A 25331-nucleotide genomic window follows, 5' to 3' on the forward strand; every position below is an offset into this window, starting at 1 on the left:
GCATGCCAGCCACCTCTACAAAAGTGCCTGATAAACATTAAGGAAACGCAATTGATACTGGGCTTATGTTATAGGGGGTGCCTCCAGCTTTATAAGCATCAGGAAAAAAATCTTTGGTTCTTGAAACTAACCTTTTTCTTCACAATACTAATTTACTTTTGTTTTTAAACAATCAGAAAAAGGGCAACAGTTCCCATGTGACTGAAACAGAGTCAAAGGCTGGCAATTCACTGATTCTCCTCCCCCACCCCCCCATCCCCAGCAGCTGAACAGAAACAAAAACCAGTTCATCTGTTACAAAGCAGTAGCTTTTCTGTTACACTTCATGGCATTTGGTAGAAGTGTTGAACTCAAATATCAGCTTAGAAAACTAAGCATTCAGGTCCCAGCTACAGAAAAGCATTGATATGTTTAAAATGTACCCCCTGAAACTCACACCCAGAGGGGAGAATAAAAGAACCTCTGTTCCTGGGGAGGAGGTGACACCTAAGTGCACAGTATTGCATCCACCAGATTGTCATCCCAATTGTTTTTTATTTGTGGCAGTTGAACCTAGATTCATGCCAACCTAAAGAGCTATTTAATCAGTTTGCCCCATTATAAATATAGGGCAGTAGGGGACAATCTGTCTTAACTTGTGCCAGGTTTTAAATATCTCTGAAAGCAGTAGGTTTTGTTTTAGAGGATAATGTGGAAGACACTTTTTCTTTCTACTCTGACTAGTTGCCATGCATTATTGTGATGCTTCTGTGCAAAAAAAAAAAATGGGGGGGGGAGGGAAGAGGCAGGAAAAAAAATCAACCCCTTTAGAAGAAATGTAGAAAAACTGCATTTCTCAACCTCAGTTTTGTCCCTGGGTATTTTGCTTTAAGTAAAAGTTATCTTTGGGGAAACTATAGCACTATTATCCCTCCAAATCTATCACCACTGTGGCAATGCCCTAAAAGTGATAGTACAGCATCTCATTAAGATAGAAAGTCTTAAGGTATCCCACTGCTGCTGACCAGGTGCTTGCTGCTATACTCCACCCTTTGGATTTATATAAATAATCAAAGACTTCCAAACGAAATGGGTCCCACTCAAGGAACTTAGCTGCTAATTATGAGCATATCATCATAGCTGTAAGTGGAGTTATATCAGGAATATTTATGTATCACTGTGTCCAGTAGCTGAGAGCTTGTAAAACAGAACTATGGAAACCCCTGTTTTATAAAGATTAGTAAAATTCATTCTATGTTGTTGTGCTCTGAGGCAGTTCTGGTACCTAAACACACACATGATACATAACATGAGGATGGCAGAAGTGGTGGGGGAAGAGAGAGAAACATCCAGTCCTTTTCTCTCTGCTTCATCTCTAGCTCTAATGCCTAGAGCTCTTCCACAGCAGCTTATGCAAGGTTGACAGACATGCTCGGAAACCTTCTCAGCCGATTGGCAGCAGCTACCACGTAGAAATGTTTCTGTGAATGAAACAGAAAAACCTAAATGTGAGCATAACTGAGCCAAAGCAAACTTTGCAATTAACACTGATGTTTTTCAATAAGGGACTCTGAACAGTAAGTGCAGATTGTTTCTAGCTCCCAGACCTCTGCACTGAATACTACACAGAACAGCCTTCTGTTGTGTCACTCCGATATTGATTACACGTTGAAGAAAGGGTAATGTAACTATGTCAACTGAAAAGTAGTGGGAGTGGAAGGTTCATGAAGTTTTTGAGGTACATTTGTAGCCTTAGTGAAATTGGAGGAACTAATCAGCATCAGTTTTCACATCTTCTGTTGCACCTGTCAGTCTTGGGGAAGCCAGCTAGCTCTAAGTACACCTCCATTCTTCTGTAGCTCCTAATTAAATCAGGGTTACATTTAAAATAACACAGTCCCCTTCGTTACATTTAAAATAACACAGTCCCCTTCCTCACAGGAGAGTCTTGTAAATAAACTGTCATAGGAACAGCCATAATGGATTAAATAGGTTAATCTCCTGTCTCTGGATAATAGCCAGCGTGTTACCAACTCACAGGCAACAGACATTAATTATAACACTTTAGGGACCCAAGGTGTCAGCATGATCAAAGGAAAAGCAGCTATCTATGATTAGTGTAATGTTAACAATGCTAGAAGAGTGACACTTGAATCCTCTCCATTGGGAATCATGAAATGCTTTGTACTAGAGAATACTCTTTGTGGCTGTAAAAGAGTGTTTATACAATGAACAAAAGGCTGTATGCATCTGTTAGCAAATGTGTAATAAAATAGTTTGGGATGAAGACATTTTTAAAATGCAACAAGTAGCAGTAATTCTGGAGTCTGGGCAAGTAAACGAAGTTTGGTCTTCAGGTGTCTAACTCATTAGCAAGGTTTTGCTACTCTCACCAGTGTGTAAAAACTGGGTTGGAGTTCATCCTCTTCCTATAGGTTAAATCTTCCAGGGTTGTTGTGTCCCTCCTTTGCAGAGTATGATTATTGATCACCTTTTATGGAAATTCCTACATATTTACTGAGAATGGTTCAAGAATTAGCAAGAGATTATCAGTGGTCCTGAAAGTATGTAATTTTCCATCTGGGTGGATTGTGACACAAGAAGGTCAAGTAATTTTCCCAAGGTTGTACAGTGAACGAGGGACTCAGAATGGATTTGAATTCAGATTTTGCTTGGACCTAGACCTTTGCGATGAATACTACACAAAATAGCCTTCTGTTGTATCATTCCAATATTTCCTATACATTGAAGACAGGCTAATGCAACTATATCAACTGAAAAGTAACTGCTTTTGCTTGGAAGGTTACACATTTCACATAAAATAAACAGTGTCTGAAGCCTTTGAATCCCTGGAATTTTACACCTAATTTTTTTGAAACACCAATAAGAAATAAGAGTAAAAATTTAGAAACAAAGTATCTAAACTCAGAGATGCCGTGACTTAAAAGAGCAAGTGAACACTCAAATCTATAACTGCAAATATAATTACCAAATTCATATTGCACGGAAGATCTCCACGTTTAGAAGAGGACTATGACAAAGAAGGAATAAGGGCCCTGCCTGCATTGAACTAGTACAATCACTCTTCTTTGGAAATAATGACAGACTTTGTCTATTTACCTTCCATTTTCTATGAGCCATGTAACTCCTTAGCAGCAACTGGGATTTCAGGCAAAGCTTGGATTTCTTGGCTTTGCCAGGCAGATCATTTAGCCACTCGTGTTTCAGACACTGTGCTGCGCTCATCCTGCAACTAGAAAATAAAATTTGTGAAGGGCTGTGCTGTAAATGTTGCTACCACTATTGCGATTTACACAGAATCTCCTTGTCTGCTTGCAGTGGAATGGTTCAGCTGCTCTTCACTGATACCACGTGTGAAAGGCTGTTTTTTCTAAATGAAAATAAAAGTAAAGTAAAAGGCCCTTTATAGCTGCCAGGTATCTCAGCGCAGAGAGCCTGCATGAAGACCAATCCTCACTCCTACCCTCCAGGTGGGACTATGTGGTGCTTAGAGGTGTTTTAGGTTCTTCTGCACTTGGGTTTATGCCTGAGTATTGTGTAGCCTTGTTGCTCTATTATTTGGATGTGATTTTGGAATGTGAATGGTAGAACACATGGCATTTATGTAGGACTGTGCCAAGAGCATCAAAGAACACAGAGATATTAACTTGTGGTGTTATGTAGTCCATCTCCCCTGACAATGCAAGAGCATTCCCTTCTGTATATTTAAGGAGGATCACAGATGCCCACAAAAGTCAATTAACACTAATGAGAGCATCCATGTGTAAACAAAAGGTATGGCTTTCAAGTATTCCTCCTGCAGCTGGCTGGAAACTTACAGGTTCTGTTTCAGATTCAACTAGCCGCACACAGCTTGTCTTTGGGTTCAGTACTTTGGAGATGTGACAGCCAAAAGGCTGATTTATAACTGAAACATAATTTAATTGTAATAAAAATAACTACAGTATGTAGACAATCAACAAGGTGCTCAATAGGAGATCATTTCCATGAGCCTTTGAAAACACATGGAGTACAAGAAAATCCTGGATCTTTTCTTTTTGGGGCTCCTTTGTGCAATTATTTTTTTTTAATTTGAACTTGCCTTTGAACTTCAATGTGAAAAGATAGGGCTAAGTCCTGCCTTTGGCTCCTGCCACTCAAGGAAAAAGGTGTCAACAGAACTGATGGTTAGCAGCCTTGTGCATAATGTGAGCAGCCAGCCAGAATCCCTCCTGGTGAACAAGAACGTGCTAGGAGCTAGGACAAGCTGTTGCACAGGTCATCCCCAGCTGTCTCAGGAGGGAAGGGTTTGCTGTGGACTGGTCACTCCCCTTTCTCCAAGAGAGTGAGCCACAGCCTGCCATTATGCCTAGTGAGCAGCTGGCAGATCCAACAATGCTGCTTGCTTATAATAATAATTAATAATCATCTGCCCTTAAATAGCATTTTTCATCCCCAGATCTCTAAGTACTTTGCACAACCTTAAAGCATTACTAATTTCTTTTTACAGATGGGAGTCTCTGAAGTTAAGATCCCACAGCAAGTCAGTGGCCGTCAGGAGCAGACGGCTTGTCTTCTGACTCCTAGCCCTCTGCTCAAGTCCACTAGATGACAATTACCCTTCCAGTTTAATGCCCGTCTTAACTTTCATTGACAAGTTAGTATTAAGAACTTTATTATTAAATCTCATTTGCATAGGTTAGCTGACAGCATAGGCATGGGACCTATAGGTGTGGGGGGTGCTGCAGCACCCCCACGTTTTACACGGGACCGCTGACCCCGGGCCCAGGCCTCCTCTCCCTAGCCTGGGGCTTGGGTCCCCGCCGCCGGCCCTGCTACCCGGCCGCTGACTCCATGCCTGGGTCTCCGTGCCAGGGCCCTGCTCCTGGCCCGGGGCCCCATGCCCCAGGACTCTGCTTCCTGGCCCTGCATCCAGGTCTCAGGTCCCAGCCACTGGCCTCGCGCCCTGCTCCCCGGCCACTGGCCCGGAGCCCAGCTGCCAGCCCCTCTTCCCAGCCGCTGGCCCTATGCCCGGGGCCCTGCGCCCGGGGCTCTGCTTTTGGGGCACTGGCCCCGCTCCCTGGCCACTGGACCCGTGCCCAGGGCCCTGCACCTGGCCCCCCACTCGTGGGGCTCTGCTCCCAGGGTCCTGGCAGCTGGCCCTGTGGCTGGGGCTCTGTTACTAGCCCCACATGAGAGGTCCCAGCTGCGGGCCCCCCCCCCAGCCTTTGCTGTCCCCTGTCTGGGTCCCCCTCTCCCGGAGACATGGCACTGCTCCTGGCCCCAGCTGGGGGGGATACGGACAGTGGTAAGGGTGCTGGCTTTCAGCACCCCCACTATTAAAAGGGTTCCAGCACCACTGGCTGACAGTCTGGAAAAAGCCAGTGTTCTAAGTGTTCCTGTTGACAATTTTCTCCTAGAACAATGTGAAACATTTCCATTACTGGTAGAAGGAGTCACTGGACACATGTTCATCAAAGCAAGACGAGGCCCCTGTAACTTCATTCGGCATCAGTATTTGACAAGCTGGGCCACATTCTGTCCTGCAATACAATGTATACAGCTCCCTTTGACTTCAATGGGAGCTGAGCGTATGACTCCTAGAGCAGAACTAGGCCCCAGATGGTTCTTTGTACCAATCCAGTGTATGGAAGGCACTTAGATTGGGAATTATGTCACTTTCATAACTGCAGCTGCTACAAATCACCTTTTGTATTTTGAGAGACATTTTTGCAGTTTGTATCAATGCTTATAAAGAAGCCAAAGTGAGGACAGAACTAGCTCCTGGACGTATGTGAAAGGTTCTTAAAACAAAACAAATGATTCCACATTTCCTCAGCTTAACCTCTCTTGCAACAGGCACAGTTACTGGGAGAGCCTTTATCTTGATTGAAATACATTGACATTTTTCTTTTAAAAAATGAGGTTTGTGTCACTACAGAACTGCCTGGTAGACATGAACATGGCAAAAGAAAAGTCATGGTACTAACTTTCAGTGATTGGCTGCCATACATACATTTAGCTAGGAAGGACTTATTCTAAATGGTAGGACTGCCGTGGCAAACATAGAAGAAGATACCTCTTCTCCTTCACAAGGAGTTTGGAAATAAAGTCTTTTGCCTCTTCTGAGAGGTGTTCAAATGCTTCTGCATCAAAATCCCAGCTGCAGTTCACTATGTAATTCATTGTCTCTGCGTCCGTTTCTCCTAGGAATGGTGATAAGCCACTGAGCCTTTAAAAGAGAGAGAGAGAGAAATGGGCAGCTAATAATGGGAAACATGTTTTTCTCCTATGTATCCTCATTGTTGCTTAGAATCACACCAGTCACATAGAAAAGAGGGTTCCAGCTAGATACTGTCCGAAAGGCCAGTGCAACATTTGCTATGGTGGGGCTTGGGTACCTGGCTCAGTCCCTAACTACTCACGTCAGTGGGGCTAGGTCAGTGGTACAATAAAGCTCAGTCAGGAGGGAAGGAATGCTTCACATTGCCCATTTGCAGCTCACTCAGCCAACTCAGGGGTCAGAGTTAATGGACGCCGAAGGAATTGAATTCAATGCGATGAGAGCACATGCTGAACTGCTTCCTCAGAGAAGAATAGGACTGCTCACCTGCCTAAAGCTAAGCATGCACACAAGTGCTGAATTGAGGCCTAAATCCATATTTACTTTGGATTAAAATACTGTTTGAAAAATATTTTCTTCAATTAGTCTCTAAGCCCAGATTTGTTTCTTCAATAATTTATGATTGGATTCACATACACATTTTTTCCCCCCGGCTTCTACATAAACTTAAATAAAAAATGACCCAGGCCATTGAAAACAGCTACAAAAAAATGTTGTGATGCTGTGTAGGTAGAGAGCCTGTAGAGATGACCCCCCACCCCTCCGTACTCCCCGTGGCCCACAACCTAAACTCCAGGAAAGAAATTTAATCCCATGTGTGGCTGTGAAGTGAATTTTTCAGGCCAGGTAGTAACTCCCCACAGGGCAGGAATAACTCTTGTGTGCGTGTTGGGTGCAAAAGTCCTTTTGGATCAGGTTCCCAAGGGCCTGATTTAAATGAAAAGATAAGTCTGGGACCTCAATAACACATTGAAAGCAGAAGTTCTGTTACGTTTCAGGCAACTGATTACACTTTGTCTGAGTAAATGAAATGATTTGTTTTGTTTTTATTAACTAGACACCAAGGCGGCAAAGAGAAAGCAGAGGGTTTAAGTATTTAGAATGAAGATTGATTGTTTTTCAGGTATTTCAAGTTGTGTAGCAGTGATGTTCACTTTCATTGGCTCTCTCTTTTGGGTAATGAAGTGAGTGCAACAAGAAAGACACACTCCCTAGATGGGAATCTCTGAATCGGCTGCATTCCAGCTCTGCAAATACCTTCCATTGGCCTTTCTTACAGAGCATATGATGCCATGGCCATGACCCACACAGAGGCTTACTCACAGCATGTACGTGATGACGCCTACACTCCACATGTCAGTTGGGAACGAAACAAAGTCATAGTTCACCACTTCGGGAGCCAGGAATTCAGGAGTGCCAAAATTAACTTTCAGCTTCTCACGAGGTTTATACCTTCATCAGAAACAAGAAGGGGCATCAGCACTGACAGCAGACTAAGTACATGCACTGCACACTTGCAAAAAGAACTATCATATTTTTCATACTGTAGCAAAGCCGGACAGGTACATTCTATATCTAAGTCTTCAAGGATGCAGAATTTCAGTCTGTGCATCCCCACAGAGAGTTTTTTATAATTCACAGTCACTTCCAATTAGTTTGATCAAATGTTTAAGTGAATCAGCCATTTAAATCTGAACAAAATCAAATAAACTAAATCATTTGTATTAACTTTTTGTCTCTAGTGAATCAATCTCTTGGTGCATATTCTAACTTTGGCACTCTGCTTCAATTCAGAAAGTCACAGTTATAAACAGCTCATTATCCATCATTTAATTTTCCTAATTTAGACATATGGTAGTATGGCAGGAGAAGGAGCCAGAGAAAGACTCAGGACAATAAAAATATGGTTGCAACTAAAAGTTGCATGATTACATTAGAATCACTGCCATGTCTTCTGCAAACTTCTGTATGCCCCATTGTGGTGATTTAGCTAATAAGATCAATCCAAGTCACAGGAACAGATGTGGATGAAATAGGCTGGGGGCACTACAGATGGTTTTCTATGTTATTGCAGAAAAAAATCAAATTGGAATAGCTAACATTCAGGCACATGTAACCCAACCTCTGTCACTTTTATAGATATTATGTTTCAGTGAGAAATCTCTGGCACAAGTTCTAAAGAAATCATCCTCAAACTAGAGAGACAAGGTGGGTGAGGTACTATCTTTGATTGGACCAATTTCTGTTGGTGAGAGAGACAAGCTCCATCCTCAATCCTCAAATTGGCAGACACAGGGCTTAATTCACGTTGCAGGTACATGGTAGTGTAACCTACACGCCCCCATGTGGCGACAAGCTTTCCACAAAGAGAGGTATATAGATTGTAATGGATTTTTTACCTTCACAAAGAGAGGGCAGCTTTAAACTTTTGCTGGGCTCCAGAGGAGACTCATGAGCAAAAGTTGTCCAGAAGATGCACTGAATCAACTTCCATTTTTAGGCAAGTTTGGAGATATTTTGCTCAGCAGCACCCCAAACCATAATTCACTGTGTAAAAGTGCTCAGATCACAGAGTTATGAGCAGTGGTGTAGCCAGGTCCTAAGTGCAGGGGGAGCAACCATAAAAAAGGTGCCCCCCTTGGCTCCTCCTCTGGCCACTCCACACCCCTCCCGCTGGCTCCTCCAGCCGCGCCGCGCCGCGCCTCCCCCCACCCTTGGCTCCTCCAGCCACGCTGCGGCCATGCTGCGCCCCCCCCCCCCTCGGACAGGCTCGGTCCGGGGGGAGAGGGCCGGGTGCGGCCCAGCCCTGCTGGTTCCCGCTGAGTCCGGTGTGACCTAGGAGCCAGCTCCCCACAGGGAACGGAGTCTGTCTCCATGGCTCAGGCGGGGAGCTTCCTTCCAGCTCGTCTCCTCCTGGGCTGGGAGCAAGTGCCGGGCTCGCCGTCCCTCCTCCCCAGCAGGGGCTCAGGCAGAGCGGGCTGGCGGCGAGGGCTAGCTGGGGCTGGCAGCTCCCCCCGGTGGAGCAGCAGGCACAGCCTTCGGGGAGGCCGGAGGGCTCCTCATGGTGGAAGTGGGGGGAGAGCCGCACGGCTCCAGCCGCGTTCCGGGAACCGGGGCTGCCGCCCTAGGGCCCGAGCCGGGCCGCAGCCGCTGGGGCCAGGGGTGCTTGGCCGGCGCCGCTCGGCCAGGGCCGGGGCCGGGCCGGCGCCCCGGGGCCCGAGCCGAGCTGGGCCAGAGCCGCTGGGGCTGGGACCGGCGCGCTCGGTCGGAACCGGGGCCGGCGCCCCGGGGCCCAAGCCGAGCCGGGCCGGGCCGGAGCTGCTGGGGCCGGAGCCGCCGTGGCCGGGGGTGCTCGGCCGGCGCCAGCTCGTCTCCTCCTGGGCTGGGAGCAAGTGCCGGGCTCGCCGTCCCTCCTCCCCAGCAGGGGCTCAGGCAGAGCGGGCTGGCGGCGAGGGCTAGCTGGGGCTGGCAGCTCCCCCCGGTGGAGCAGCAGGCACAGCCTTCGGGGAGGCCGGAGGGCTCCTCATGGTGGAAGTGGGGGGAGAGCCGCACGGCTCCAGCCGCGTTCTGGGAACCGGGGCTGCCGCCCTAGGGCCCGAGCCGGGCCGCAGCCGCTGGGGCCAGGGGTGCTTGGCCGGCGCCGCTCGGCCAGGGCCGGGGCCGGGCCGGCGCCCCGGGGCCCAAGCCGAGCCGGGCCGGGCCGGAGCTGCTGGGGCCGGAGCCGCCGTGGCCGGGGGTGCTCGGCCGGCGCCACTCGGCCAGGGCCAGGACCGGGCTGGCGCGCTCGGCCGGAACCGGGGCCGGCACCCCGGGGCCCGAGCCGAGCCGGGCCGGAGCCATTGGGGTTGGGGCTGGGGCCGGCGCCGAGCCGGGCTGGAGCCGCTGGGGCCGGGGGTGCTCGGCTGGCGCCGCTTGGACAGGGCTGGGGCCAGGACCGGGCCCGGTGCGCTCGGCCGGAACCGGGGCCGGCGCACTGGGCCGGAACCGGGGCCGGCGCACTCGGCCGGAACCGGGGCCGGCGCACTCGGCCGGAACCGGGGCCGGCGCACTCGGCCGGAACCGGGGCCGGCGACCCGGGGCCGGGGCCCGAGCCGAGCTGGGGCCGGCCAGGGCCGGAGCCGCTTGGCCGGGGCCGGAGGGAGCCGCTCGGCCAGGGCCGGACTGGGCCACACTGCGCCTCCCCGGAGCCCTCCTCCTCGTGTCGTCCCCCCCCGCCCCAGCTTACCTGCTGCTGCCGGCCTGCCCCTGCTTGTTTTCAGACTTCCTGCGAACATCTGATTCGCGGGAAGCAGGGGAGGGGGAGGAGCAGGGGGGCGGAGCATTCAGGGGAGGGGAGGAGTGGGAAGTGAGCTAGGGGAGGGGTGGACAGCTGCGGGGCCCTTTTAGGCGCGGCCGGCCCTGCTCAGGCGCTGCTTTTGAAAAATGTGCTGAGGGGAAGCGGCTGCTTCCCCTGCACCCCACTAGCTACACTACTGGTTATGAGCACAGTGTAAATGCCCAGATGGAACCCTGAGAAGGGACCATTATTTGATTTTAGTAACCAGCAGGATGGTTTTGCAGGAAGTGAAAGCTGTTAATAATTTGCTAGTTAATATAAGGAAGGGCACAGTCTTGCAGTCGTCACTCAGTAATAACTCCAATTAAAGTTAATGGAAATTTTGCCTATGTAACAAGTAAGATCAGGCCATAAATGGTTGTTGTTTTTTAAAACACTACTTCTTGCATGTTTCCAAACTGCCTTTAATGAAACCTTTTCTATTGGGCACCCCTTTCCCTAAAGCTGTAACTTTATTTGTGTACATTTTTTTCTATTTTTATAAAATCCTTTTAAAGAAAAAAGCTCTTCGAGCTGAAATACACAGGTTTGTATAATGAGGACCCCACAATGTTTAGAAAATAATTTTTTAGGTAAATATTATTATTATACTACCATAAGAAGTTGTTGCTTTCTTCTCGGGAAGGACTAACTCATGCCCACACGTCAGTACCTCCTGTTTTCACTCAAATATCCCTCACCTTTTGCTTTTTCCATTAGGAAAGAGGATCATGCTTCATAGCTGCTTATGCTTTCCCCCCCCATATTATTATTTTTTTTCTGTATATAAAACAGGACCCTCTTTTCTGGTCACTGCATATATGTAATAATAGGCAAAGTCATAATGATGAGGGCAAACTGACTAGGATAAAAACATCATCTATCTCACTGAGCCGTTTCTGGAAAACTCTTTGGAGGTACAAAAAGAAATCAAAATGCTTGAAAAATGAAAGAACAGCTTATGGATTAAGATATAATGTTTATATAAAATTTCCTTTGGCACAACAGCTATGTATCATCTGGTCAAAGCAGGGCTAATGCTGGTAATATTTCATAAGGTGAAACATAAAGGGTCAAAAATTTACTTTAGAACTGTTTAGTGAAATCCAGGTTCCACTGAAGTAAATGGGAATTTTGCCATTAATTGCAATAGATCCAAGATTTTACCCACTGGCTTTCCTCTAGTTCAGTGCAAGTGAGGGCAAAACATAGATGCAATGGAAATAGCAAGGTCTGTCAAGCCCCTGAGGACCAGGAAAGAAGGCTGGGTCTGGGTTTTTATTTAAGTTAGAGTGGTCAGAATACGAGCGGCCCTGCAAGAGAACTGGGTCAGCATAGAATTGATGTAAACCATGACCTGTTGTTTACCTAATCAATCATCTCTCCCTACAGAATTAAGTTAACATTTCCTCAGGACTCAACTATTATTCTGTTATTACAAACTCGTGGTCACTTGCTCCACTCTGTAATACCAGACTCTCAAAAGAGCTGTGCTCCTTTTAGATGTAGTTTCATATTAACTGGAGAGAGGGATGAGAGCTAGCAGATCATAGCTGCCACCCGCCCAAACATAGACCAAGGGATTTTTTCAGTGTCTCCATGGCTGTTTTGCAGAAACCTTCCCTATGGTAAGGGACCCACTCCCGAACCAAGGATATCATTGGCCCTTAACAGCTCTGTTCTCTCCTCCTAGTCTTAGGGAGGGTATGTGGAATGGTGATCAGGGAGTATTCCCCCACATGCCAACCTGGGGCAGGCACAGAAGCAACCAGGCCTCCTTCTAACCATGTCCACGTGAGAGGTGTTAAATCCTGTACCATTTGACTGATGTAAATGACCAATGTAAAAACTGGACCCCAGCTCACATATGATGCTGTCTATATGTCTCACTGCCTTTAATTACTGAACTATGTTAAACCAGAGCAACAGAAAGTGAGCATTGGTACATCTCTTACTTGACACATTCATAGGAGTTTGACAAAGAAAACACTTGTCAAGCCTCCTATTAGTCCCTCTCCCTGCTGTTGCAGAAGTGTTCTAGAACATTCTCTAGTGTTTTATCCATTCTAATTTTAAATGCCCCAAGACATGGGGCTTCTATGTTTTCCATGGATGGCCTTGCTACAACTTAGTATCCCTCACTGTTAGGCTCAGATTGAGCATGCATTTTCCTTCCCTTAATTGCATTCCGTTACTCCATGTTTCACCACTATTAACTGGACCAGCTAATTCCTCTCTCTCTCCTTGCTGTTTACCCACTAAATATTTATAGGTGGTTATGCCTCACCTTAGCTGTCCTTTAGCCAAGCTATCCATATTAATCTTTTTTGCCTTTCTTCTTAAGTCTAGCTCTCTGATCATTTTTATTGCTCTACTCTCAGCTTCCACCAATTAAGCAATATCTTTCTGGTAATGTGATTCCTAGAAGTGAAAACAATATTCCAGGTGCAGTCACACCAGTACCAAAAGAGGGATCATTACTGCCCTGCTCTGTGATACCTTTGTGCATAAAGGCCAAAACTGCATTCTCCATATTGCAGCCATTTCAGATTGCAAACTCATGGCTAATCTCCTATACACTCTCATCCCTTACCCTCATCCATGAGAAGCAGACATTGTGGCAGATGAGGGATAGAGACTGTGGGGGTGAGAGCTGATCCATTGTATGCCTGTTTCAAAAGGGGTAGTTTTGTCATGCATTTTACTTTGCGGACAACCATCTGTCTTGGGGGTTTTAGACTGAGGCCCAGCACTGCAGAATCTGAGCACCTTCCATATAAAATCAATAGCAAAGGTGAAGTCCGTAATGGACTTCCTGGAGTCGCTGGAGTAAAAACTCCATTTGAGACATTATTGTGTGTAAACTAGAATACAACATTAGCCTGCAAAAACGTCATTGGAAAAGAATCTGACAGTTAGTGCGCTAAGCTGCAAATTCATGCCTGCAGAAGCATATTGCTTTGCTCCTTCATATTTCAAAATCACTTTAAAGTCACTGAAATGTGTGAACAAACAGATCACAAGAATGAAAGAAAAGAAAATGTCAATGGATTTTGAGTGGCTCATAATTGAACTGTCTTACCTCCTAGCTAAACCAAAGTCAATAATTTTAATCTGGTTTCCAGTGCGATTTATACACAATATGTTTTCAGGCTAGAAAAAGAAAAAAGTATATTTTTAGTTAAATAAATGAAAGTGAAATTGCACATGAGACACACTAACAAGAAGAGTAGCCAGAAACATGACCTGAAGTGCAAAGATACAGAACGATTTCAGAGAAAGATTTTTAAAACAATGCTAGTTCACTTCTTTGTTGGTTCACAGCAGTGAACCTATCAGTCACATATGTCAATCTCACCTTTATGTGGTTTACTACAATGGTGGTTGTATTTTTTCCATTCATTTCCTAAGGCTCTGTTCTAGCCTGGCTCTATGTGTAGAATTCCATTATACTGATATAAATATACATTTGAGCCCAATTGTGGTGAAGGACAGCATGGTTCATGGGATGGTTATGGGGTGCCTGGAGGGCTTGTATAGGAAAAATTACTCTATAAGTCTAGTTGGGAATGTTACCCACAGATCACTTGTTGAAATGCTCCCTTAATTTTTCCTCTTAAAGGGGAGAGAATCAATGATGTGGCAAAAGAAGCAGGGGGAAATATTCAGAGGTTTATTGAGATCAATGTTTCCCCTCAGTCTGTTATTACCATGGGAGGGTGATTTTTGGGCCCCCATCATCCTCCTAACTGGCTCAGTAAAATGTGTGGGCTTGGATCTTGCCTGCAGGGATTTCATTCCTTACTGCTGCCATGGGGCGTAACTATTTCCCCAGATTTGGCCATAGCAGAGGTATCACATAACGTAATTGAAAGGGGAGGACTGAATGGACACCTTTGTGTGGAATGGTTTAGCAAGCCTGGTGGCAGACGCTATAACACTGGGCTTATTCAAGCAAGTGCAGTATCTTGAGAGACCGGAATGCAAACAAGGAATGAGCCTATTACAGCTAAATAGTGTTTGCTTTTCCATCAAAATTAAATGTGTGTGTTCTTTTTGGGTGACATTTGCAGTCTCACTTGTCAAGAGGTTAATGGAGAGTTACTGGGAAGCCACCTAGCTATGCAAGGCTCAGCACTTCACAAGACCAGGTCCTCAATCTAAGTATTATATTTATTATAAATATTATAATTATTTCACATGGATATTGCAGTTGGGGCATTTGGAAAAATGTCCATTGAAACAGCTTTTGTAAAGAAAATTGGATTTTCAACTAAAGGAAGTTCTAAATGGGAAGTGGCTCCTTTCTGCAAATAATTCCAGCTTTTCATTGAAAAATCAAAAACAATTTAAATGATTTTCAAGTTTGGGGGTTTTCAACAAAAAAAACAAAATTTTCCACAAACCAAAACACCCACAACACACTTTCCAACCAGCTGTAATTACAGTAGCAACTGCACATCAACCACATAGGGCTACCATTGTGCTAGACACTATATAAACATATAGAAAATGATAGTCCCTATGCGCAAAGAACTAGTGGAGAATGGTCACTAGACCATGTTAGTTTATAATGGCTCAGTTCCAGGCTGTCAGTGGGAGACACAGACAAGGACAAACATGAGAAGAAGCAAAAGAGAGGACAAGTCTTATAACACAAATAGAGGGGCTTCCAAACCCTCTATTTTGCAATTCTACACAGCTATGAAAAGCTTCTGATCTGAAAGCTGTAAAAGCAGAGGAACCTGCTGTTTATTTAATCATCTTTAAAATAAGCTATCAAATTTAAGAAAAGATTAAACATTAAAGAAAAAATGAATTTTCTAGGGTTAATTCATGGTGGCCACTGAACTAAATTAGTTTATTTAATTACAAGATAAAGTAAGGGGAAGAGAAAAGACCCTCTATTTGCAGCTCCCATACATACAGACTCTCCATACAGCACAACGTACAGTTTAGCCAAAGACCTGAGATCTGTAACTACTGACCTTCAGGTCTAAATGGAGAATATACTGCTGATGTATGTAGTGGACTCCTTCACATATTTGTTTGGTAAAAAGGATTGCATCCAACTCAGTTAGATGGTAGTTTTCATCTGTGATTCGGTCGAATAATTCACCACCATCAACACTAAAATATTGACAAAGAGAAATGTGAAAAAATACACATATTCCTCATTAGATTGTGAGTTAGATGCCTAGGCACTTTGGAAAATCCCACTAGGCCCCATCTTCATCTTTAGGTGCCTAAGTCCCTTTAAAAATCTGGACCTTTGTCTCTGTCTTGCTACTCTTGTTCGCACTCTCTCTGTTCATTCAGTTCTAGCCTCCTCAAAGTATCTCCAAACATTCTGACTGCTAGTGGTACAAAGGCAGTTCCTGACTTTTTGAACAGCGGTTATGAACCTCTCCATCAAAATCTTTCTGTTTTTTCATTTCTAACTTCTCCAAAAAACAAATTGTTTTCTCTCTTCTCTGTCTCTCTTCAGTTCCCTCTCCCTCTGCTATTTTTTTTAATTTAACTCTCGTACCCTTATATAACTTGCTAGATACAGTTCATATAGAAAATGCAGTTGTGTTGTGTCTATGGGCCAGACCCCCACTAATGAAAAATAAAACATACTGATGTTCTTCTCTTAATAACAGACCTGTATGAAACCCCTCTATACTCTCTGGGATACAGCTGGTATTCTTACCATTTGTTTAAGTTCTGATATTCTCAAATATGTGATTTTCTCTTACAGAGTTTGCTTCTTAAAATGAAAGAAGCCTTCACCCAGGTTGGGAAACACTCATAGTATCCCCCTTCCGCCCTCCCCAATGTATTTTTCTCCATTTCTACTTCCGGCTTGAGCAACCATCGAGTTCAAAAGAGCTGACGATTCCTAATATTATTTTAACTTACTATTCCATGATCAAGGTGAGGTTGTTCTTGCATTCAAAAGCGTCATAAAGCTGGATCAGATTCACATGATTTAACTGGTTCATGATGTTTATTTCATTTTTCACTTCCTCCTGAAACATTACAAACAGGAAGATAACGAATAGTGACTAGCAACACGCAGATGCTCCTATTGGAGCATGACCACAAACACTCTTGTGCGCATTCAAATACAAACATTCACACAAAAATTAGCCATTCCCCAAACATTCATGCCAATTGATCGGGGCCGACTCCAGCTTTTTTGCCGCCCCAAGCGGCGAAGCGAAAAAAAATAAATAAAGACAATCGGTGGCACTTCGGCTGCAGCTCAATCACACCGCTTCATTCTTCTGTGGCAATTTAGCGGCAGGTCTTCGCTCCCTCTCTTCCTCTTTGGCGGCACGTCGGCAGCAGCTCGAAGAGGAAGAGAGGGACTGAAGGACCCGCCGCCGAATTGCCGCAGAAGACCTGGACGTGCTGCCCCTTTCCATTGGCTGCCCCAAGCACCTGCTTCCTTCGCTGGTGCCTGGAGCCGGCCCTGCAACTGATTCCCTGCACACACCAGTGTTAGTGTAAGCCAGTGGTTCTCAAAGTTTTGTACTGGTGACCCCTTTCACACAGCAAGCCTCTGAGTGCAACCCCCCATAAAAATTAAAAACACTTTTTAATATATTTAAGACCGTTATAAATGCTGGGGGCAAAGCGGGGTTTGGGGTGGAAGCTGACAGCTCGCGACCCCCCACGTAATAACCTCGTGACCCCCTGAGGGGCCACAACCCCCAGTTTGAGAACCCCTGGTGTAAGCAGAGTCTGGATGAGCTCTCCCCCGACATCTAGTGGTGAGCTGTGGAAAAAGACTTCAGAAGCTGATCTCGTTTGCATGGACACACCCAACCTGCCTAGGTGCTCAGCATGATGGGACTGCTTGCCCAAATGATCACTTGTGGCCGGTGTTGGATCCCCAGTCTCCTTGTTATTGGGGCAGGAGTAATAAAGGGTTGCTATCCTTGTTTGTGAACCGAGGGCAACAGAACTGTACCTGCCATACCCCAATGGAGGGGACTCACCCTTAACTGAACAGCACTCGCTAGGCAGGGGACACGGGTTCCAAAGCCCAGTGAGTTGAGAGAGGGTGGGGACAGGTACTTGTACCTGCTGGGGTGGGTCCTGTTTAAGGGTCCTAGACACCATTTGATCCTTCCTCTCTCCATGGTATAATAAAAGACCTAATTTAGACTCAATTGAGAGTCTTGTTACACGCTGCAGAGCTGAAATCATTGATACCTACGTCTAAGTATTAGACCTACTTTGGGGAGTGTCTCTTTTGCAAGAGACTGCCCAGTGTGGCCCAGCAGTGAGACTCCCCCACTAACAGCTGAAATCACTGAGGGTTGTGTTAAGTGTGGGTGGGGTCCTGAAGACATCTTGGCGAGCGGGCAGCTGGCGGAGAGGCGTGACCAGCAGGGAGGCTGGTGGAGAAGTGTGACCAGCAGGGCAGCAGGTGGAGAGGCGTGGCAAGCGGCCAGTAGAGAAGCTGGTGGAGAGGGCCAGAGCAGAGCCCCACAGAGGCATGACAATCGGCTGTTGGGGCGATGAGCAAGTGCCCGAGCAGTGCAGCGTGTAACGTGCCTCCTTACACACACACACCCCACGTCCCGCCCCGTCTTCCATACAGGGTGGGAGGTGAATTCTGCACCGGCCAAGGACAGCAACTGTGAATGGGGTACAGAGAAGGGACTGGCATGTTAAGGGACTTTTGGGTTGCTGGACCTGAGGGGAAAAGGATACTGCCCAACTTACTTGGGGGGGTTGTGTTTATGAGCCCTAGTTGCGGTGTTTTCCCAAATTAATACAGAGTTAATTCCCTCCTTTTATTAAAAGTTTTTGCTACACTCAGACTCTGTATTGCCTCCTAGAGGCGCCCAGGTGGTGGTGTGTAATTGTCCCAGGTCTCTGGGTGGGGGTTCCAGCCTGTTTTGTGTTGTATTGTTGAAAAGGAACCCCTAGATATTGAACCCGGCCCTTGTTGCTGCTGGCTTCACCTGGCAGAAGGGTTACATTAGTGAACACCAAAATAACATGGTCAGATCAAACAGTCATATAGGATTCAAGCAAATATTTACTAAGACTGGTTTTGTCATATTTGATACAATGTTGAGTGGGAAAATACTTTAATGAGGAAAGCGATGCACAGGTGCTTGTAATAAGCCAGATTTATAATGTCTGTCCATGGAGGTTCACAAAACCATACTTACCCTTTCCTTTGCTCCTTTCACTTTTATTATTTTGGCTGCCAGATTAAGACCAGTTGACACCTCTGTGCACTTGTGAACTTGACCAAAACGCCCCCTGTTGATACAGAGAAATACACAGTAAAATGACTTTAAAGTAACTTGCTGCAGAAGCCTTTCAAACAACTATTCTTATCATTGATTAAAAATAGCCTGGTACAAAGTGAACAGAATCAGGTGGTCAGTAGCATGAATCTCCTCTTTCTCTCAGCTTATGAAGGATTAGTTTTATCTTTCCAGCCAGTTGTTCAATTCTTACATTAAAATATTATGCTCCATTTGTATTACTACGTTACACAATGACACAGTAACCTGCTGATATTCTTTTTTGGTTCTGTAATTTTATACTCCTGCTGTCCTTCAGTGATGCATAGTGGGGAATATTAACAAGGATATTTCTGGTCTGATCATGTAACTTTTTAAATTACATTAAAGCCAATAACTACAGGGCACACATTTATTGTGTGATGTAAATTGTCTCCTACCTCACCCACGCACATGATTTTTAAGCACCATCTTTTCTGCCATTGCATCACCATCATGCTTGGACCTGTTAGGGCATATTTGCACTTAACTCCACCAGGAAATCATACTGTCCCAAATAACAACTAAGTGCAGAAAACTGAAAGGACTGAAGGGAAGTGCTCACCTCGTGAGTGAAACCTAGGTGCCATGTCAAAATAATGTCAGTTTGAAAACTCAGCCATTAACACCCTTTAACATGCTGTTCGGCTCTGAAAAATGATTCTAGAAACAGCATTCAGCGGCTCAATGACTTCAATGTCAAATCTAATCGTTGTACCAACCAAGAGATGATTCTCCTAACCTCCAGGTGTGCAAAAGCAGAGTGGAATCTGAAAGTCAAGTCATCTTCTGCCTGGCTCACACATCACCAGCAATAAAGACTTTGCAATTAGAACATGGCTGACAATTCTGCTGAGGATGCACAAGCCAGAAAAGAATCCATCTCATTTGCTCAGAGCTGCAGTGTTCTGCAGGGCTAACAGGAACAGAGAGAAGTAAACACTTATTTAATTAATACAGTGAGCAGCTATCCAAATCCACCAAGTAAGAAGGTGCAGTGACTTTATTACAGTCACTTTTCTCACCATAACTACGCTTTACAAAATAAATGAAAAATGAACTCTTGTTGGTAGCTGTTAAAGTTCATAATGCCACAGGAAGGTTTTTATTCAGTGATTTTAAAAACAGTATTTTGAATACTAGCCAGCCAGTGAATCTCAAACTTCCCATGGAAGTTTTCTCCACTGGTCAAACTGCAAGACTGGACAGGATTATGAAGTCATCTGGCAAGTCTCCAATGGTTGACGACACACATTAGAACCAATGACATGGCATCAAGTAGAACTACACAGATTATAGAAAACTTCAGGGATCATGAAAGGGAGCTGAAAAAGAGAAGAGTCCAAGTGATTTTCTCTGAAAACCTTCTGGTTCCCTGAGCCAGAGAAGCCAGAAATACTGGAGATGAACTGTTTGTGTGACTGGTCTGAAGCTGACAGTTTTGATTTTGTTGGACATTGGGCCACTTTCTAGAGGGAGGGGGAGCTGTATGTATGGAATGTCTTGCATCTCCCAGAGAGAGGGCTAATCTTCGTGGATGGAGACTAGCTTGAGCAGCAAGAAAGGTGTTAAATGAACAGCGCAATAGGAGGGTGCTATGGCAGCAAATATATTAATGCCCTGTGATATACAGGAGGTCAAAGTAGATAATCTCATAGTCCCTTAAACTTTATAAATCTATGCATTTACATGGTCATTTAAGAGCTGCAGACCTATATGTGTCACCAAGAGCATCCAATGAAAACTATGTATTTGTAGATACTCCGTGGGCAATGGGGAATTGTAATCATCCTACTAGCTCTTTTTCTGTGTATTTCAGCAACTGCAGCGATGTTGCTAACTGCACAGCATTACAGAGCCACAGACTTACCCTCCTAATACTTCATGCCGGCACACTGAGTAGCACGTTGTTATCTCTGTTTGTTTGACGCTCACTACTTGATGTTCAAAGGGAGCAGGAGGAGGAGGGCTGTCATCTACACAGGAGACAGTTCATTCGTTGATTTGGTTTTCCACAAATCATTGCACATTACTTTCATCATCCCCCGCAGTATTTTCACTTCCTAGGATTCAGCTGTATCAAGATGTCAACCAAGGGCAACCTGATAGGTTAGCTAACTACAAACAAGCCCGTACCACCTTGGTAGTGGGTGTACGCCTTTTGGCACCTCACTCACTCTACACCTCACCAAAGGTAACATTCATCATACTCCCACCATCTCAAATATACCTGTCCCTCAGAGAGTCCCCCCCAAAGCCAGTCTGACCACTGAGAATGGCATCATCACCACAGTACCACATTGCTTTCTGGAGCAGATCCAAACACAAATATGGTTCTCCCCCATCATAACGTTGTTCAGCACAGCTGTGGGTGAGCAGCCTGTATGGGGGAATATCAGAGCGCAACATGAGCACTCAGGATATCTTAGATCCAGCCAGGCAATTGTTAACAATTTGCTTTTAGCAATATTCAAAACAAAAACTTGGAATTTAATAAGGCTCCCATCTTTCTTCCACCTTTTCACTTTACTAGGTCCCCCATCCAGCAAAGCACTTAAGCATATGAGTCGCTCCACTGTCTCCATTGGGTGGTAGGAGTAAAATGTCATGAGTGAGGCACCTACTTAACACCTAATGACTCACAACCACTTACTCATTCAGTGTCAGGAGAATGCCTCTCCCAGTAGCAGCGATCACTGCCATTATCAATAGAAGAAATCAGTTCCCCGGGGAGATGTCCCAATAAAGTAGCTGATCCAATTTAGCAAGACCCAAATAAAGGCCAAATCCCAAAGTCAATCTATGTATAGAACTCCCTTTGACATCACTGGGAGTTCTTTGTGCAAAGTCAGGGAGAGACTGGGCCAAAGATGTCACTGACTAATTTAATACATGCTCATTGTAAAACGGCTGCACAGTGTATATTACACCTTAAAATTCCATTTGCGCATACATATTTGCACCTATCAACCACTACTGTAGAACCTAGATCTTGATCAGCACACCTTTTGGGGCATGCTCCATCCACTGCCGGCAAAGAGTACTCCTGTTCTTGCAGCAACCAGAATGTGATCACTAACATGTGCTGCCCAGAAAAAGACTTATGGCCAGGGGTATATCTAGGGACAAAATGAGACCTTTCCTACAATATTTTACACTCTTTTCATCTGCTAATATTAATGCGTGGTTTGCACACCCCTTATCTTACATGATAATAAAGGCTTTTATTCAAAGAAATAAAGTTTTAAAAGTATCTCTCTTTTTTCAAATACATAACATTTCATTTCATTTTATTTTAAAAGGATTATTATTCCAAAACAGCCTTTAAATTGAATCCAAAATCCAAAAGAACATTTATTCTGAGACTGCAACTGAACAGGAACATTAAGTCCCATGAATGTGAATACAGTTGTTGTCTGATGCAGCCAAGGGTATGCTTGGTGCCTGAATAAATGCTCTCAAACTATGATAATAGCACTAATGAGCATGGTTTCAGCTATTATAGTGTATAACATATGCAGGTACCCTAGAATTCTCAGAGTAAAAGTCTCCAGGTATGATTGTGAGCTACTTACCAATGATTACTTCATCCTGCTTGCCAAATGCTTTGCTGGCTTCTACTGATGTAGTGTTTTCTGGGGCCTCTCCTGTACATTGATTTGCATTGTCTTCTTTTTGTCCTGCGTATGTGCTTTCTAATTCCACACATTCTAATTCTAATTCAAATCTAGCATCCTTTGTGGATTCTTTCATTGTCTTTGTTGTTTCTTTATGGCTTTTTATTTTGGCCCCAAGATCTTTTTTAGTATCGTTTTCAGTTGTGCTTGGAGAGGATATGGACTTGCATTTTAGCTCTGATTTCTCTAGGGGCTTTTTATCAGTTGAGACTTTGTTCAATAGCATCTGTGGCTTCCCTAATTTGGGTTCCTGTTCATTGTGTTTATTAGCAAGCTTCACCCCTTTTACTTCTTGAACTGGGTCAGTTCTGGTGTTTGGAGGGCATGGATTGTGTTTAAATTTGTCAATCAGATGTTTAACTCCTTCAACTTCCAATGGTGAGGAGAGAGGGGATTTTACTTTGGAACTTGTACCTCCATGATCACCAAGGCTTCCTTCTTTGGCCACTGGAATCTTTTCTTGGGTGTCAGTCATCTGCACATTGATGGAAATCCTGCAGAGCAAACATTTTCCTTTTTATGCAGGTATATAGCCTCGGTAGATTAGCAGAAAATATTTTTTTACACTTTGTTTAAATCCCAGTTATGCAATAATTTCCCTACCAAAAATATCAGATACTGAAATTGCTAAGGATAATAAGGAAATGTAATACTTCAGCAATACTTCCAGGATAAATTTACAACATTTTGAAGAGAATCAGTCCCCACAAAATCTTATTTTAATAGTTATTTTAACATGCTAGCTTGTATAGATGTCTGCCCTCTGCTGGACATAAAATATATCATACCTAAGGCTCAGATTTTGTCCTGGATATTTTTGGTAAAAATCATGGACAGGTCATGGGCAAAAAACAAAAATTAACGGACAGGTCCGGCTCTAGGATTTTTGCCGCCCCAAGCAAAAATAATTTTGGCCGCCCCCCCCCCCCCGTTTTTTTCTTACCCCACCCCCGGCCCCGCCTCAACTCCGCCCCTTCCCCAAATCCCCAGCCCTGCCTCCTCCTCCCAGGCTCTCAAGCCTAGGAGGGAGGGAAGGAGGGGGAGAAGCGGCGCGCACGCCGCGGCCACTCGGAGTCTCCCCCTCCCTCCCAGGCTCTCAAACCTGGGAGGGAGGGGGAGATCCCGAGCGGCCGCGGCGCACGAAACAGCTGATTCACGCGCCGCTGCTCCCCCTCCCTCCCAGGTTTGAGAGCCTGGGAGGGAGGGCGAGTAGCGGTGCGCGAAACGCGCGTGAGCGGCAGCAGCAGCGGAGGTGAGCTAGGGCGGCCGGGGCACATTTTTAGGGGCGGCAGGGGCGGCATTCTGGCGCCGGCCATGCCGCCCCTAAAAATGTGCCGCCCCAAGCACCAGCTTGTTTTGCTGGTGCCTAGAGCCGGCCCTGTTAACGGAAGCCCATGACCTGCCCATGATTTTTACTAAAAATAGCCCTGACAAAATGGGGCGGGTGGAGGGTCCAGCACCCACAGCAGCTGGGAGCTCTGGGATCCCCCTGCTGCCCGGCGGCTAGGAGCTGCTGGAGGCCTGCTGCCAGCAGTGCCTGAGAGCTGCGGGGCTGCCTGCTGACAGCTCCAGCCCCTGGGCAGAAAATGTCACAGAGCTCTCTGGAAGTCACAGATTCCGTGACTTCCTTGACAACTGTGACATAATCATAGCCTTAATCATACCTACTCCAGCATTTACCAGTGCCTCTGTGATGGGGAGCCTTTGTACTTAGTGCTAAAAATGGTGGTCTGGATTATTAGAACTACGTGCTAGCTCTTAAAAACCTGGGTGGGTGTGTGCTAGTCTCCCGGCAATAGCTGAGAGCTGAGGTGTGAGAGTCTGCGTTCCTGGGGTGGTATAGAATATTACTCTTTCCACAGTCTGCTGTTGAAAATGTTAGGTTGTACACCTCGGATCTTTTGGCTCCTTTGTTTTGTTAATATTATTTCCTTTAGCATTCCTGCCACTAGGAACTTTTAAACATTTTCATTAAGCTTAGGTTGACTGGAGATAATGGGATTATAAAAAACCTGCTATAGTCTGAAGTTCTGTCAGAGATAGTCATAGAATTAATAAACTTAGAAACAGCAGCAGGATCGGGCTCTGCAAGGGAGACTGTGGAATCCCCATAACTGAAGGATTTTAAGAATAGGTTGGACAAACACCTGCCAGTGATGGGCTCGGTATACTTGGTCCTTCATCAGCACAGAGGGGTGGTTTAGATGACCTCTCATGGTCCCTTCCAGCCCTACATTTCTGAGTACTGCAGCTGGCTTCAGTGGAGCGACTGGGCATCAGGAAGGGCCGTAAAGTTGAGCCCTAGGGACTATAAAACTGCAGGCAGAGAACATCTCTGGTGCCTAGAAAAGGAAACACCTATCTAGTTTCCTCAAAAGTATTGTACCTTCTGTAACAAAGATCTTGAAAAGAAACCTTTTCTATCTTTTGCATAACAAGTCTGTAGTTTTGTTCTCATTTTTACCATCTCACTGTCATTATAAGCATGATCCCTTTATAATGTTGTGATAAATGAAAGGGGGAGGGGGTAGCTCCATTTTATGGACACCCAGCCAACATGTTAGCTATAAATCCCTGTTGGTAGTTGTTCTCTACTTGCTTTACCTGTAAAGGGTTAAAAAGTCTCCCTGCATAGGTAAAAGGAAGGGAGTGGGCACCTGATCAAAAGGGCCAGTGGGAAGGTTAGAACTTTTTAAAATTGGGCAAAAAACTTCCCCTTTGTCTGTCTGTGTTGTTCTCCCGGAGAGCAGAGACATGGCTGGAACTATGCTGTAAAAAGCTTTGGGCCAGGTATGAAAAATCACCAGATCATACCTAGAAACTAATTTGAAACCCCAGATTTCTAAGTAGGTCAGGAAATGACTAGGAAGACGCGATTAGGTTTATCTCTTATTTTTTTATGGCTTACTCATAGACTTTAAGGTCAGAAGGGACCATTA

General features: G+C 45.3%; 1 protein-coding gene across 1 annotated transcript in view; it reads right to left on the reverse strand.

The window, feature by feature from the left end:
* Positions 1-1388: 1388 nt before the first annotated feature.
* MYLK3 (myosin light chain kinase 3) overlaps positions 1389-25331 on the reverse strand; it is a 39797-nt gene continuing 15854 nt past the window's right edge. The window contains exons 4-13 of the mRNA XM_065416715.1: positions 22291-22886; positions 20586-20691; positions 18596-18689; positions 16323-16432; positions 15407-15548; positions 13501-13571; positions 7427-7555; positions 6059-6211; positions 3100-3232; positions 1389-1460 (exon numbers count right to left, since the gene is read on the reverse strand). Coding sequence (XP_065272787.1) covers positions 1389-1460; positions 3100-3232; positions 6059-6211; positions 7427-7555; positions 13501-13571; positions 15407-15548; positions 16323-16432; positions 18596-18689; positions 20586-20691; positions 22291-22886 — 1606 coding nt within the window. The remainder of the gene's footprint in view (positions 1461-3099; positions 3233-6058; positions 6212-7426; positions 7556-13500; positions 13572-15406; positions 15549-16322; positions 16433-18595; positions 18690-20585; positions 20692-22290; positions 22887-25331) is intronic.

Source organism: Emys orbicularis, chromosome 14, assembly GCF_028017835.1.
Source record: "Emys orbicularis isolate rEmyOrb1 chromosome 14, rEmyOrb1.hap1, whole genome shotgun sequence".
Lineage (NCBI taxonomy): Eukaryota > Metazoa > Chordata > Testudines > Emydidae > Emys > Emys orbicularis.